At 42.7% G+C, this 16,016-nt stretch overlaps 2 protein-coding genes across 26 annotated transcripts in view; both read right to left on the bottom strand.

Annotated features, from left to right (window-relative positions):
• Positions 1 to 540: 540 nt before the first annotated feature.
• fezf2 (FEZ family zinc finger 2) lies at positions 541 to 3,920 on the bottom strand. 2 transcript variants are annotated; one of them, XM_031567521.2, is made up of 5 exons: positions 3,578 to 3,920; positions 2,463 to 3,308; positions 2,109 to 2,243; positions 1,862 to 1,994; positions 541 to 1,165 (listed from the first exon to the last, which is right to left on the bottom strand). In XM_031567521.2, the coding sequence occupies exons 2-5, from the start codon at positions 3,249 to 3,251 to the stop codon at positions 915 to 917; spliced, it is 1,308 nt and encodes a 435-aa protein (XP_031423381.1). In that variant the 5' UTR covers positions 3,252 to 3,308; positions 3,578 to 3,920; the 3' UTR covers positions 541 to 914. The 2 variants fall into 2 exon arrangements, with proteins under 2 accessions (XP_031423381.1, XP_012696600.2); XM_012841146.3 differs by having other exon boundaries at positions 2,463 to 3,920.
• Positions 3,921 to 11,173: 7,253 nt separating this feature from the next.
• The window catches only part of cadpsa (Ca2+-dependent activator protein for secretion a), a 101,673-nt gene continuing 96,830 nt past the window's right edge, over positions 11,174 to 16,016 (bottom strand). For all 24 annotated transcript variants that reach the window (XM_031567509.2, XM_031567494.2, XM_031567499.2 and 21 more), the window contains 2 exons: positions 13,825 to 13,929; positions 11,174 to 12,432 (listed from right to left, as the gene is read on the bottom strand). In XM_031567509.2, coding sequence (XP_031423369.1) covers positions 12,268 to 12,432; positions 13,825 to 13,929 — 270 coding nt within the window. In that variant the 3' untranslated portion in view covers positions 11,174 to 12,267. The remainder of the gene's footprint in view (positions 12,433 to 13,824; positions 13,930 to 16,016) is intronic.

Raw genomic sequence — 16,016 nt, 5'->3', positions numbered from 1 at the left:
CATATTGAAAAGTAATTCTTCTTTTTTAACCGTTTCAGCTATATGCTGTCACATGTAGGTTACATTAAGTGTATAACAGTTTACCGAAGAACAAAGACAAACGTGTAAATTACAAAACGATATGGAGTTTCGACATGGTCACTATGGGCATCAAATTCCAAACCGATATTACCAGTCAGAGATGGTAGCCATTTTTTTATGAATTCGCCTGAACGTAATTTCTGCATCATGCACATGAAAAATCCAAATTATCCAATTGAAAAATCTAAGGATTAATGCCAAACAAATAACTTGATGGTCTGACACTTGATGTTATTTTCATTTATCCAGAGCGTTACAATACCCTGTTGTGTAGCCTATATACAGATAATAACAATAATAATTAGTTTGTAATAATATTATTATTGTTATTATTTTTATTTAAATCACCAAGAAGAGGTATTGTAATGGAATATTTGTGTAAACACGAACAAATGCTATCCTTTCTCCCCTGTCTTTACAATAATTCAGCTGTTGTTGAAAAGTGCATTATCAGCCTACTTTTTTACGTATTCGATTGCATTTTATTTTAAACAATTTCATAGCCATAGACGCCAACAACTGACCAAACATCAAATTCACACACACTGTGTATATAAATTGTCTGACATTCCAGTAGCTTTAGCAATCTTCCAGCATTGATGCATAAAAATGCGTTCAGGTAAACACTTTTAAATAACATTTTATTAATAGAGTTATGTACAATTAAGTCAAAGGGTCTTCGAACTGTTATTCAATAAAAATGACCGGGATTTTCCTATTGTACAGAAGTGTGAGATATTATTTCGTGTAAAGGTAGAAGATGAGTAGCCTATGTACAACAAATTGAAAGAAATATCTCTGTTCATCAGTCCATCTGTGACCTTGAATGAGTCTCAGCTTTTGAGTCCTCTGGAAGAATCTTTCACCGCATTTGTCACGTTATCGTGCAATTTCCTTATGTGCTTTTTTAAGTCAAAGTTCCGGCAGAAACCTTTGCCACAGGTGCCGCAGGTGAATGGCTTCTTGTCGTTGTGGGTATGCATGTGGAAAGTGAGGTTGTAGACTTGATGGAAGGCCTTGTTACAGATGGAACACTTGAACTGCTTCTCTCCGCTGTGCGTCAGTTTGTGGTTTTTGTAGTTTCCTATCAACGAAAATGGTTGAACAATGTAAACATGACGTACATTAAAGCAACACAATTATTCGAGAATTCTTCATTCTCTACAAGGTCAACGGGTCACAATTAGGTAGCGCCAGACAAAAGACTTTCATCCCCCAGCCTTCATTAATCAGCATTTTGCATGTTGAAGTCAAGAAGTTGTCAAACTTTGTAAAGATCAACCGCAAAACAGCCGAAAACTGTCGGATTAAAGAACCGAGAAAGGTCTGTCCCTTGACCCATAGGGAATTGACAAAAATCTGAAGGGGATAGTTAGTTAGTGTAAAATGACAGCTCGCATTTACACTGATATAACCAACTTGTCCATGGCAAAAAGCATAACTTTCTACTCCATCTTTTTGAATTTCCATATAGGCTAGGGTATTACTAAAGACTTTTTAGCAACAGGCCAACTAATAAACGGATGGTTAGCAGTGGATGAGGATCCTATTATTTGTATACAATATATAGCCTGCAGTTCTTTATATATAATTATTTTATGTTCTGTCTTGGTTCAGTGTCAATAGTATTTATTTTTAGTATGACTATAATTTCTTCATGAAGCGAATCTTTTATTTCCTTTCCTTCTGCAATATTTTTCACAGTCAATTATCCTTCATTTCCACCTTATGAAAATATTTACCGTTTGTAGCAAAACATCGAATTATTCAAAATATTTACCTTTTTGGTGAAATCCTTTGCCACAGAATTCGCAGATAAAAGGTTTGTAGCCTGCGTGGATTCGGACATGAGTATTTAGGGTCGAGCTTCTGTTGAAGGCTTTCCCGCACTGGTTGCACTTGTGAGGTTTCTCCTTTAAAAGATAAAAGGGGAATATCCATTAATTTCGAAATCAAATCGGTGTGAAAATATCAAACAGTTGGTAAGCTAAGATCTCGGTAAAATAGACATGGCTCCCATCACTCACCTGTGTGTGGATGATTTTGTGTCTGCATAATGTGCTCGCCTGGCGGAAACCTTTTCCACACACTTTACACACAAATGGTCTTGCGCCTGTGTGTACTGGCATGTGACGCGTGAGGTTATAGTGGGCATTAAACACCTGTGAAAAAATACACACGGATTATCAGCTATGCTTAGCCTAACCATTTAGATACGTTAATGATCTTGTTTTTAGAAATGTCGCTATCGCTGAGAAAATAAGAGAAACCATAGCCAAAACAAGTACGAAATATCAATGACACTGTTTAGTTTGTACAGTTAATATGTAGGCTACTGTTTATGTTGTTACAGAGCGTAAGGAAACTCTAATGGCACCTACCTTTCCGCATACTTCGCAAGTGAAGTTTTTTGGTTTCCCATCCGCCCCGCAATTATTGGCTTTGTTGTGCGCTTTCACTCCGTTTTTCTCCGACGTCAAGGTGTGGTTCTCTTTCACAATCTGGTCCAGTTGTCCAGGTAGGTGCTCTTTATGGGGATACTGTGGTGTTGGAAATTTATCCGCCGTTGCATTGGCCAGTTTTGCGTTCTCTAACAGCAGAAGTTTGTGGTGTGCGCTGAGGGATGCTTGCGCCTGAGAGTTAGCCAAGGCAGAAGAGAACAAATGTCCGCTTAGCAAGTCTGACTGGTGATACGCAGAGTCCAAATAATTGAAATAGTACAAAGAACCGTTCGTGGGCATCGCTACGGCTTGGTGGATGACTTGGGGTTTGATTACTCTTGCTCCCGGTAATAAGGAATGCTTGAACCCCGAGTCTGCTTTGCCGCACATCCCGCAGTTGGTTTTGCACATCCCGGCAGAAGTGCACAGTGTGCTCCTTAAATTAGCTTTCCACAATTCGGAGTAGTTCATCAGCGCCTTGGCATGTAGGTCGTAGCCGAAAGGCTGGATGGGAATCATGCAAGGTATAGGAGAGCATAGGCTGACCATCTTTTTGCCCTCGGAGAGCTCCAGTCCCCGGCGGTCGCCGAGCAAGCCCTTCGGTTCTGAGGTCTTGGACATGATCCTGTCGATGGAGAAAGCCAGGGCCTTCGGTGCGGCGGTGGCTCCTGTCCTGCTGTCTAGTCCCGGACAGGCCATGACCGTTTCGAGAGGGAGCGAGCTTGCCATTTTAGTCCAACTTGGTGTGAGCAGCGATCGAGCAGCCAGCCGCCCAGTCCTCGCCTCCTGAATTTCAGAAAAGCCAGGACACACATCAGTTTAATAAGCACCTTGCTTTTACAATGTCATTCATTTGCATTCAAATGGCCCTCCCCGAACAATAGCGACCAGGGGTAGCAGATTAATGCTCATTAACTAGTACACACAAAATTAACAGGACATTACAGAGCTCGTTAGGAAAAGAAAAAGAAAAATCCCCCTCTAAGTTCATCCCCATTCAACACCTCGGAAAAACGGAATGGCAAATGTGCGTCCCAGTCAGTGTTGTAGTTTACCTTTTTCAGAGCGACAGCAGATGTATTCAGAGAGAGTTGCGTGACCGCACTGTCACATTTTACAAGCAGACATCCTCATCAGCCTCAGATCATCACTGTCTTTAGTATTTATCTGACATCACATGGACTCCCTCGGATCAGGGGGACAAGGCGACGCCATCACCAGTCCCTTCCCCTACCACCCATTTATATGTGCCCACGGGGTGGTGGGGGTGTACACTATATGACAGTTATTACAGAATATTATTTATTTCGTCCATATCCTCTGCCTCTCACATACGGTTCCATATGTTGTAACAGATACAAATGTGTATATGAACAAAATAAGCGTAGTGCAAGTATGTAATATTTGTTTGCGATAGGGAATACCATTATTTATGTAATATTGTATTATTATTGTATTCATCGAAAAAAAAGTGTTGAATCATTTTGGGGTGTCAGATGCATGAGGCAGATTACCAATGTGAGATATTGTATTGCTATATGGAGTTGTATTGCATTCGTTCTGATGACATTTTTTTTTATTTTTACGTGCCCTTTGGTGGCGTAATTTTGTTCGAACAATATTGGATTCAGGTACACCTCAATTCATCTGAACTCAGTTTTCATTGCACGTTAATCCGTGTGGATGAAAATGTCTTTTTCCATGCTGGTTTATACTTACTATTTGTATAATTGAGTAGGTCCCATTTCCACCTGTTTAAGGAGCAGATTGCAGAACCTCCCTTGGATCCTATTAAACGTTTTTCCTCCTTCAGCCATTCAGAGAGAGAGCAATTCTCCCGAGCGCTTCAGTGCTGAGCCTCCAAAAAAGCAGCTCTTTCACTTTTAGCCACTAAAGCACTGCGTGGAACCTGGTTTTGTGTTTTCCCAGAGAAAAGGACGGATTAAGGGAGGAAAGAAAAGATTTAGCCTGGCCAGAGGTATACCCAGAAATGAAAAGAAGCCTTTTTGCACCAGTATGAAAAAAGTTTGTTGGAATCCAGAGTTTTGTGAGCTTGCTACAATGACCAGTCAGTCTCTCCTCTTTTTGTAAGGACCAGCTTGAAGTCATTTGTTTGCAGACCGTTTTACCTGCGATGTACAACATTAAAAAAACACTTAAAGAAGAACTTTACAAGTTCAAATATATTACTTGACTCGTTGTTTATGATTATTTGTCCTCAATTCTTATAGCATGAAAATGTTTGTATTACTTTTAAACATGCTTTTTTGTGAGATTCTAATATGTTTAGGCATTATGCATTGGCATGTATATTTCATTATTTGAAACGAAGACAATACGAATAGGTTAAACTTGGTCATGTTCGTGCATGTGTTCAGTTTAATGCATTTTTTGTACTATTTCAGAGGAAATTATGTTTTACGGTTTATGTTTTCGTCGTCACTGAAAACGATTGGTTTTCAATTAAAATGTGGCATTTAGCCATTTCGGTTAGCTCATTTTAACAACATAACCTATATAAATTGAGCTGACGGTGAGCCGCTCGAATCCCGTTAGTCTACACACCTGCAGCTTCTCAGAGGAAGGGTTTAAACCAGTCTCACTAATTCCTCTCTTATGCAAATGTCCCAACTCTAATTTGAGTTTATTCAAGCCCAATTACCGGCTCGTCCACACAATAAACATTGATCCTATTGCTGTAACCCCGGCCCACTACTCGGTATTAACACGTTCCCCAATTAGCTCAGGAATCGACTTAAGAGACTTTGCTCTTATTTTCGCGAGAGCGGACGCAAACATGTTCACCGCGCAGTCGATAGAAAAGAATTTGCATGACAAACTTGTTTGTTTATTTTTCGACACGGCAATAGATTTAATGATGTCTTAAAATAAATAACATACCTAGGCCTACACAGACGAAATAAATAGGCCTACACCGAGTACATTTTCAGAGGTTATAATCAAAGACGGGCTATCATTTTCTAAAGTAGACAGACTCTAATACTCCTGTACCATTCATATTACTTTGAAAATGAATGAGTCAAAACATCAGGACTATACAAAATACAGGCTCCATGGATCTCCGCGTTTACTTTGTTCTAATTTAGCTTTCACTGTTGTTTGAGCATTCCCATACATACAGTATGCACGTGACGAGTAAGAACCTTTGATAGACCGTCAGATGTAACGTCAACTCGACAAAATTAGCTAAACAACAAATTATCGCCACAGACGGTGAAACTAAAATAACAACAAAGTTTAGTTACAAATTATCATTTTTGCAGCTAAAGATTTTCTGCTTTGCTTTGACTGTAAGTTTTTTTTTTGTTTGGGCAGCTGGCAAGACTGCTCCACTCCACTGCTGTTGCTGCTGACTCCACAGGAAAAAAAAACGTGGAGAAGTTTACTGCGTGACCTGCCAGTGAGAATTGGCCTATGTGCCCAAAGTGATCACAACACCAGTGATGTCAGCTCCACTTAGAGTGACGGAGCAGTGCAATGGCAGAGACACGTCTTGAGGAGAAAGGCAGAGCAGCATGTTTGAGAGGAAAGCAAGGGGTCCTGACAAGAAAGAGAGAGAGAGGGAGAGAGAGACTGCTGATAAGGCAGGGGAAGGCACCAATTTCAAAGTGTTCACATCTGATATCAACAGCCTTCCTCTCCTGAAGTCTCAGATGCTGTCTGTTGCTCAGAATGCTGTCTATTACACTCAGTATTCAAGCGCTCCTGGCGCATGGCGCCACCTTTGCCTCAGATACTAACTCTACTTGCCCGCTTGCCTACTTGGACATGAGCAGTTTCTCTAGAGATGCACCAGGAGCTTTGGGCAGCTGTAGTAGTACAAACTAAAGGTATGCAGTTGCTGCATACACTAAAACACTGCATGTGCCGTGTCTTCCAGCAGAATGGAAATGCGATGGCATGTTGATGTGAACATACAAAGTGAACATGGGAAAGCGGCATGTCTACTTTGCTTTCCCAGCGACACGACATGACAGCATCTGTCTAGAGTAATGTTAAATGGATACACAATGACATTTTCTTTCTTCCGTGGTGCAAAATGTCTTAATGAGGTTATCAGGATGGAAGATGTGCGAGAGACACATTCAACACTCCCGGCGCCAACAACGCAAGGAACAGGCACACACCCTTGGGGACACATTTCATCCCCCGTTGCAGGTGATTTGCCCCCCCCCAGGGGCATTTATGGACCCACTCGGTGAAGCCCCTCTGGACCATCTGTTACAAGGGAGAAAATGAGGCGTAATGACAGGTACTCCTGTCAATTAAACACCACTCACATTGTTCTTGGAAATGCAGTCAACCACCACAATCACAGGTTTAAAGGTATGCTGCAGCGATTTCCAGCTGATAAAGAAGGCAATGTGTCAACTACCAAATCTATTTCATTGAGTCAGATATTAATCTTGTAAAACTGATATTTGCAAAATACATAGTAGCCTGGTTAATTTATTTTACTGGTACAGCATGTGTTTTATATAGAAATGTATTACAGCTACTCACAGAGTCATTGCACCATAGATACAAAAAATAAAAGATCTTCCACAGCCTGATGGAAGGGTGCAAGAGTAAGACTATATTTACACTGAAGGTACCGAACTGTTGTGTGTAAACAACTTGCTTCATGGGTAAGAAAAAAAAAACGACGCCGTAATTACCATCTTCGAGGAGGTGGCAACATGCTTTGTCACAATACAGGGCGAGACGAGAGAGAGGATTGCCGTGGAAGTTGGGTCAGCGCCAGCCCGAGCTTCACTTGGCAGCGTGTGTGACAGTGCAGTGCCGGCTAATTGTGTCTGTCAATGGGCCGCGCTGGCCAGCCGAGTCGCCGCGCCAACACTGGTCTCTCTGCTCACCATCATTAACGACACAGAGGATGACAAGTTCCATCTCTCTCTGCCTCGACATGAAAATTGGAGGAACGAGACGAGAGGGAAGCATGCGCTCTGACAACGAACTGCAATGGAGCTTGTTCACGTCCTCCTTTCAACATGTGTTGTGCCATTTTTTTTTTCTTTTACTGTTTGCAGAGGTGGGAGATAACGGTCGAAAAACCACTGGACCCCCCTGTGTCATCTGTCACCGTGCAGTCCCCCTCCAGCTGTCTGCCTCAGGCTCCTCCATTCATTTGCAGGAAGTGCAAGGTGTGATGTTGAAATCTGTGACAGGAGAAGAACACTATTTAATTTGCACATCATGGTCTGTGGCAACAGGATGACGCATAACTGATATTAGCAAGGTTTTCCATAAATCTCCAAACTGTAGTTGAACAGTTTTTTTTAAAAGAGAGAGCTATTTTTTTAAGCAGATGTTTTGCCACTGAGGAGCATACATGTATTGTTTGGGTGATGTGGAGAGCAGAATTGGTTGTTTTAATGTTTTAATGTATTCTCGAGTGAGTCCTTTTGTTAGCCAGTGTGTTTGTCCTGAAGGCTGCCTGCGCTGCCCCGGCCTGTCAGATCTCCTGCCTCTCACCTGTCTCACATCATCCCTCACCACACCGCCTGTCTGTTGGCCTCTCTTCACCGGCTCACACACACACACACACATACACATAGGCACTCATACACACATGTACTTTTGAATACTAACATACTTGCTGTTCTTGCTCGTCCACAATTAAATGTACTTACACAGAGAGAGAGAGAGAGTGAGAGCTGGACTCACAGAAGTGCACTCAAACATATATAAATACCGACACCCAAACTCTAGCTTTGGGAATTTGCTTCTTCAGGTCCATGCTCTCCCAGCCAGCTTTATTTTCCTCCTGAAGTATCTTGAACCGCACCTCTCTTCCTCTTCCTCTCTTGAACCGCACCTCTCTTCCTATTGACCCCACCCCTCTTTCTACTCCCACCCCAACGGCCCTTTGAAGCTTTGGAAATATTGTCCACTTTTGGCCCGGCCGGGTCCTCCATGTTGTCTGTTTGGAATGGCCTGACATTTTGTAGGGAGTGAAGGACTGAGCTCCACCTTTGAGTCTGAGAGCATGGAGCTGAAAGGCCCAGACCAGGACAATGCTGAGGAGGACTGACAGAGAGGAGCCGCTCACAGCGACCTGAGAGACCCCTTGCTTTACCCTCCCACCGAGTATTCACACGGCCATGTGTCCACCAAATTTGACACGATCCACAAAATGGACAAGTTTCTGTCCCCTCAAGTCCTGTAGGAGCCCAGTGGCTCCTTACAGACATGCAAAATAGGTGGATTTAGTGCTGGCTGAGTGAATTTTGGATCCATATTTGCATTTTTTTTTCTTACTGCAGGGCAAAGAAAACAGGTGCACCAGAAAATGAATTTCGATATTGTTTTTTGACGGCAGAGCATTTTTAGGACAAGCGCACGGTTAGTCGTAGTGATAATAAATATGTTCATGTGTGCACAAGTGTGAGTTTGTACACAGTTTGATGGATACATATTTAGTAATGTCATTAAGTTCCATCAAGCGACTGATTTTCTTCTCCAGGATGTGGTTAAGGTTTTTAATAAAAAAGAAAATAAAAAAAATTCAATAGTGACAGCCCTAAGGTGTACTTCCACGCATGAAAACAGACTGCTTAATAACTTCAAGCAAAAGGTTTTTCAGTGAAAGAGGTAAGCAGTATAAGCACAACCACAGGCTGGGCATAAGAAACTGTTTATCCCCGAGAGGACTTTTGATTACAGGGTGAAGAGTTCATGTAGCCTAGTTATCTGTCTCTGCGCCACCCAGAGCGCTCCTGTCTTAGCGGCTATGACGTGAGATTGCTTTAAATGGTAAGCTACTCTTTTCACAGAAAAGATCTAAAATTAATCAGTCCACTTGTATTCCCCTCTTAAGGCCAGGATAAGAAGGATGTGGAATGGCATATGAAAAAAAAAAACACAAGAGGCTTTATTGAAGAGGATGTCTACCTGTTTATTTAGGTAGGAGGTTTTCTGACACCTCCCACATGATTCACAGTGAGACGTCGCCCAGATGCACGCTGTGCTTCCAAGCGAACGCAGGTGGACCAGACAGGTGGACCAGACATCGTCCTGCTGCCCAGCGTCCCTGCATACACTCATGCTGATTTAGGAGAAAATACGGGACAAATTGTTTGGATGACAAAAAATGTATGAATTGATGCCGCATGGCCACACAAAATTGCTGCGAGTCTGTTTTAGATGCATTTTCTCTTCCTCTCCAATTTCTTTGTTTTGATCTCCTTCATATAACCTCCCTATGGTGGCATGCTGTGTGTGAGGCGGGGAGGAGGGAACCATCATTCCTGCTCTCGACCCCCCTGCTCCATGAATGCAAGTGTTTATCTGAGGCCAGTTCTTGCTGTGACGGTCAATTGGAGAACCGTTTATTTGGATACTGTTATCGTTCCTATTTCCTAACCTGATTGAGGCTTAAAAGCCAAAGCAGCTCAGATCGTGCTGGAATAAATCTCCTGACTTATTAATCTGTCACTGTGTCCTCTCCCTGGCAAAACTGTTGCACTGCGACAGGATTTATGAGGAAATTAAATGTGGGCTATGATATCCAAGGCCACTCACATGTCAGATTGGATGCTGAGCTATGGCGTTTTATTATTCTCCCCCCCCCCCCCCCCCCCCCCTTCCCTTTCTTGTTGATTATACAGACATCAGGGAGAGAACAGTGTCTCTGTAAAAACCATACGTTCTGACAATTAGGTCACAGTGGTAGTCCCCGCACAGATATTTCACCAGCGAGGCCTCTCTCATTGGTCTCAACGTGCCCTGTGGCCCCCGCGAGAATGAAGGTAGATTGTGTTTTGAAGGGATATGAGATGTGTTTTCTTTTCCGCTCCGCCCTTTCTCTATGTGTGATAAGCGTATGTACTTTACATTCCACCGTTACATAAAATGACAACAATGCAAAAACACAAAGCTTTTGTTTAGCCCTGTACCAACAACTGGCAGGTGATGAGTAAACCTTTCCAGTCTAACTCTGTCACAGCTGTACACCTTGTCAGTGGAATTAAATGATTGGTTTGAAGGATTCCTTCATTTGCATTGTGCAGTAAAAGGCCCGTTACCACTGTGAAAGACCACATGTTTACTCTTTCTTTTGAATTGCCATAAACAAGTGTTGTCAGGGATGTTTTTCTGCCTCAATCCATCCTTCTTAGAAGGATTAGCTTTCGCGTCCTCTATGAAATAATCAAAATACCCCATCTTCGTTTAATTTGATTCCTCATCATATTTAATCCTCAGACTCCGCTGCTTTCTGTTGTCTTGAGACAGATTTGTTTTGAAATCTTAGGGGGGAATCATTTTTAATCTAGTAGAGTAGATCTGCCTAAGGATGGATGGGGATGTGCATCATCTTTTTGCAATTCTTGCAATCTCCTTCTGGTCTGTAATATGGCTTCTGAGAATGAGATATGCTTTTAATCCAAAGGCCTAATCTCTGCCTATTTCTTAAGAAAATGCTTTTATGGCTGGATGGGTAGGGGTGGTGGGGATAAGAGGGCAATGCCATGCTGCTGTGACTGCTGTTGTGATGTTTGTCGTTCGTATGAGTTATACGCCATTTTATCACTACAATAACCTCTCCTCTTATGTCCTCATGTTCATAACAGACAATGCAAATAATCCAAGCATCTTCAGTTGAAAATGAAATAGAGAAATTCAACAAATTAATTTATATATTTTTATTTCATTTTTTTGTACATATATTTTTTTTACTTTTATTTCCGTAGGCCCAATATCTTATTTTTCAACCGTGGGCTTACCATAAGGCTGAAGCGAGATGAATCCACCAGTAGCTTTGCACAGAATAACAAAAGCTTTTGGAAAGAGTTGGGAATTCGGGACATGCGGCTACTGCACAAAGGGCAATGTACAGCATAGTCTACACACCAAAAACAACAAAGGTAAAGGCAGGACGGGCAGACATCATCCCACAATCCATATAGAAAAAACTGGGAACATCATAAGCTGGAATGGCTTGAGTAAGCTAAACAGAGGCAAGATTCTTCTTTATGTCAAATAGATAACATAAATACTACTTAACTAAAATATAACATATTTATAATTTGTGAGTGGTTCAAAAGCATAGAAAATATTGATAGTGTCCTCGAAAAAAAAGTCACTGTGATATTTTGGGCATGTTTTGCATTTCTACAACACCAGCTGTTTAAAAAAAAAAAAAAAAAAAAAAAGTGTCAGAACTCTGGTCATTGGCGGAGACCATTAAGAGCCACAGAAATGAGTGTAGACATGAACAGACACCAGCTTTCTTTACTACCCAAGCTTGGCGGACAGTTGAAATGCACCCGAATCAAGTTGTTCAATTTTGGCATACATTCAGACATACTGGAAATAAAGAGGTCTATGCACAACTGGATACCATTCATGTATTAAGCGCCATAGAGATCTGCACTGAAAAGGACACACCTAGCGATTTTATTTTCCTAATCATCTCACTCAACATACAGAAATGGTACTCCATATTGCTCAGAGACACTGAAGTGGGAAATTTGGACATTTTCTAACTTTTATCATACAACACCAACATTATTTTTTTTTCAATTCCATCGTGACAATAACTATGTTAAATCTAATCAGTAGTTTAGCCGCGATGGCTCTTCGGAATAATTTTTCTCTGGTGCCTCGTGGGCACTGAAGACCTAAAGACTGAAAGCCCAATGTAAGTAAAAAGATGGAGTGGTTAACATGCATTGTGCGGCGTGCTGAGATGGATGTGATCATCATCGGCTGCCATAGTGATTCAGTCCTCTTCATCGCTGTCCTTCATCGATATTCCCGACATCCCTCCGTCCCGCACCGATGCGGTGGCCTCCTCCAGCATCAGCCGGTGGCGCACAGTGTCGTACATCTTGCTGTTGAGGGTGGAGTCCAACACGCCCTGCAGCCGGAAGTCCCTGTACTTTTTCTGGAGGAGAGTCAAAACAGGTCAGGGTATTCAGAAAGGTAGCCTTTGACTGTAGTGTGGGTTGGGTATTCAGAAAGGTAGCCTTTAACTGTAGCGTGGGTTGGGTATCAGCTGGACTTCTCACAAAGTCCCACTTCATATTCTTACAGTCCATTTACATAAGTTAAAAATATTTCTATTTAGTTCTCAAGTTAGTACACATAATTATATGTCACTAACCATAACTTCAAATACATCTTGTGGCAACATGCACTAATATTAAGTAAAAAGTATATATATAAGTAAAAGTATTAAGTACATAAGGAAATGTAGCCAGGGATTTTGTCAAAATCACTCACTGTCCAGCAGGGAAGAAACTGGTTGCAAGTCTCGGAGAGTGCAAGACCTACTAAATGTATTTATTTATAAATATATCAAAACTATGTAAGGGTGAAAGAAAAGGCCTCACTTGCATAAATTAATGTTTATTTAATTAATTCAATTCAAATGATTTAACAGCCTTTTCTTTATTCCCTTCCAAAAACGCTCTCTGTCCTAAGCATTTCATGAAAGGTGCGTGTGTGATATGCTATGCTGTGAAAGAAATATGTCTGCATCAGTTGCAGCACTGGGAGAAGAAAGGACAGAGAGAAAAGAGGAAAAGAGAGAGAGAAGAAAGGACTGAGAGAAAACAGGACAGAGGCTCAGAGGACAGGAGGTGGAGTGCTGATGCGGAGCCTTCCCCACTCTTGACAGAAATACATCGATGACGTTCTAAAAAAAAAACACTTTAATACTTGCTCCGGCTCACACCCCAAGATCACGCTGAAATGTTTAGCGCTTGGAGAGGTCGGGTTTGGAGATACTCTGGATTCTGCCTGTCCACTTCCTACTGCGTGTAGGAGTCACTTCTGTTTACCAGATGCACAGCAGACAGGGAAGTTGCGTCAATGAGCCGTGTTCATGAATTTTGCGTGCCAGCCCTCTCTGCCACTAGTGTTGCCTGGGACACCACCTTCAGCCTTGGCCACCTTTTATCCATTTAGCAACTCAGTAGCAGCACTCTATGATTAGTTTCACTATGAAATGATCGGTATGCACTATACTGGAGACTGATATGACGAATTTAAATGTTTTCTTTTAATTGTGTTTTTGTTTTTGTTTTTATACCATGTATCATATTGTTTTTTTATTCTATCTTGTATTACCTCTTTTAAATCTACCCACCCAGGGAACGTGGATGGATATTAGGTAGTAGCTGAATTTGGCACAAAGCATGTCTTCTCACCTGAGACGGATTTCTTTCGTACATGGTTCCGGACAAATAAAACCAAGAAACTGATGAAACTAAACGAAGTTTCCTGCTGTCTTTAGAGGACTGTGTTCCTCCTGGAAGCTGTCCTGGCTCTTTACCTTGACAACGCGGATGAGGATCTTGAGCTGGTACAGATGAAGCTGCAGGTCCATGCGGTCCGTTAGCCAGGTGCCCAGGAGGTTCATGGTGCTGGTATACCATTGCTGAAAGACAAACACACGGTTGTCCAGCAAAACAAACACACACACACACACACACACACACGCGCATACTCACACTCATACAAACTCGTTCTCTTATTCACAGCAAAGGGAAACTGGAGGGAAAAACATCTGTGAGCATACCGAATGATACACGTCCTGGTCTATTAGATTAAGAAACTGACAGGCATAATCTCTGCTAACTTTGATCAGCTAATATCCTCTACAAATAATATCCCAGAATCAAGCCCTCCTGCTACTGAGTGTGACAGACATCAATCTGATGTGACCAGAGATGAAGATTAATAAAATAAAAGATGTCACACAAAGGTAAAAAAAGAAGTTCATGAAGACAAAAAACAAAACCAAAACCAAGGTCAAGAGGTCATCTGAGGTATCATGGCAAGAAATTTACTAAGGCACTTCTTCTGATCTTCCAGAAGCTTCCACACAAGAGGCAAAAGACACCTCAGAGCTTTCAGTGTCGACAGCAAACTTGGGAGACTTTCTCTAAGACACCCGAGGCAGGACTGAAGTCCTTGCACTTCTTACAGAGCAAGCCTCCTGTCTATGTCAAGATCCTCTGCAAAAAGAGTCCTTGACTCCCCCTCTTGCTTATCTGCCAAGCTAATGGTTAGAGTTTAATGCAATCAAACGGCTTTTGCCACTCTTGGGACCTGGAGTTCTTGCCAGCTGTCACCGGAGAGCATGGCACATGCCCCTGGAGATCTCAGTGAAATGTGAACCACACCCAGGCGAAATCAGATCTGGCAAACGCAGCGTGTGTGACGGTCTGCCCGGCATTTTCAATCACGCTGATGCAGAACATCCAAAATCATTGCCGCCAGTCATGTTGTCTTTGCTGCTGTTGCACTGAGCATGGTAAATAACCAAGGCTTTGGGTCTGTTTACAGCTCTGCTCTTTCTCTCTCTCTCTCTCTCTCTCTCTATCTATCCTTCTCTCTGTAATCATACCACATCTGAACTCAAAGCACCTCTTTGATAGGCAAGACACTTAGCTTTTGGGCTCCAGATGTTGAACCAGGGGCTGCGTCTTGCTTCGAGCTTAATTGATTAGTTATGATGGAAGCCGTGTGATATTAATCAGAGCTGACTGGACCTTAACGGTCAAAGTCAGAGGCGGCAGGGAGACATGCGAAACAGCTCCGTTACTGTCGAACTGGGGCACACTTCGCCGTGTTCCAAGGAGGTCTTATTGTCACCCAGGGATAAACGACACTTAACAGCACTGAACACTATCTTCTGTCTGGCCTTCGCCCAATAATACATATAATGACAGTGCTATTGTGCACTGAAGTGTTGCTGCCGCGGTGAAAAAATCAAATGAAAAGATTAATATGGGCAATTGGTGGCAACAGCACAGCAGGAGTCCCTGACAGGCCGTGTTTGTCTATGATTATGTTTCGCATGACACAAACTGGGGGCAAATTTCAGATTAGCGCAGGGGATCAAAGCTGAAATAACAGGAAGATTACATGGTGACTCATTAGGTCATGAAAACATACACCCACACGCTCCGTGTCTCTCTAACAAAGAGCCCAAAGTAAACAGTGGGAGTTACAGAGCGGGGCCTGAGCTCTTCGGGGTCCCTCTGGGGTGGCCCTTACATCCTGTATCCTCAGAGGGCCTCGCTCGGGGCGAATAAGAGCAACACAGAGGAGAAGAGAAGTGGTGTATGGATGGAGATGGATGGAGGTATTAGACTGTGAGTGAGGGTGTGTGTGTGTGTTTCTGTGTGTGTATATGCATGCATGTGTGTGAGTGTGTGTCTGTATGTGTATGTGTGTCTTTGTGTGTGTGTGTGTGACTCTCTGTGTGTATGTGCATGCATGTGTGTGTGTATGTGTGTGTGTGTGCATGTGTCTGTGTGTGTGTGTCCCTGTGAAAGCTCCAGCTCGGCAGCAGGTCTGTGATCTCGCGGAGAGTGGGACCCCCACTGGGAGGCCAGGCCTGGAGCTGCTGCTCCCATCTCACCCGCGTCTCCACCCGGGTCTCACAGGCCACGCTCACTCCCTCGCTCGCTCGCTCGCTCGCTCGCACACCTCCAGCACAAAGACACAATCAGTACG

This window comes from Clupea harengus, chromosome 5, assembly GCF_900700415.2.
Source record: "Clupea harengus chromosome 5, Ch_v2.0.2, whole genome shotgun sequence".
Lineage (NCBI taxonomy): Eukaryota > Metazoa > Chordata > Actinopteri > Clupeiformes > Clupeidae > Clupea > Clupea harengus.
The sequence above is the reverse complement of the archived record's forward strand: the minus strand, read 5'-3'. Positions and strand labels throughout refer to the sequence as shown.

Excerpts from the sequence above, each read along its gene's own strand:
- fezf2 (XM_012841146.3), bottom strand. The coding sequence starts at position 3,251 with ATGGCAAGCTCGCTCCCTCTCGAAACGGTCATGGCCTGTCCGGGACTA. Across the intron at positions 2,244-2,462 it reads CTTGCGAAGTATGCGGAAAG|GTGTTTAATGCCCACTATAA; the intron begins GTAGGTGCCATT and ends ATTTTTTCACAG. Across the intron at positions 1,995-2,108 it reads ACAAAATCATCCACACACAG|GAGAAACCTCACAAGTGCAA; the intron begins GTGAGTGATGGG and ends TATCTTTTAAAG.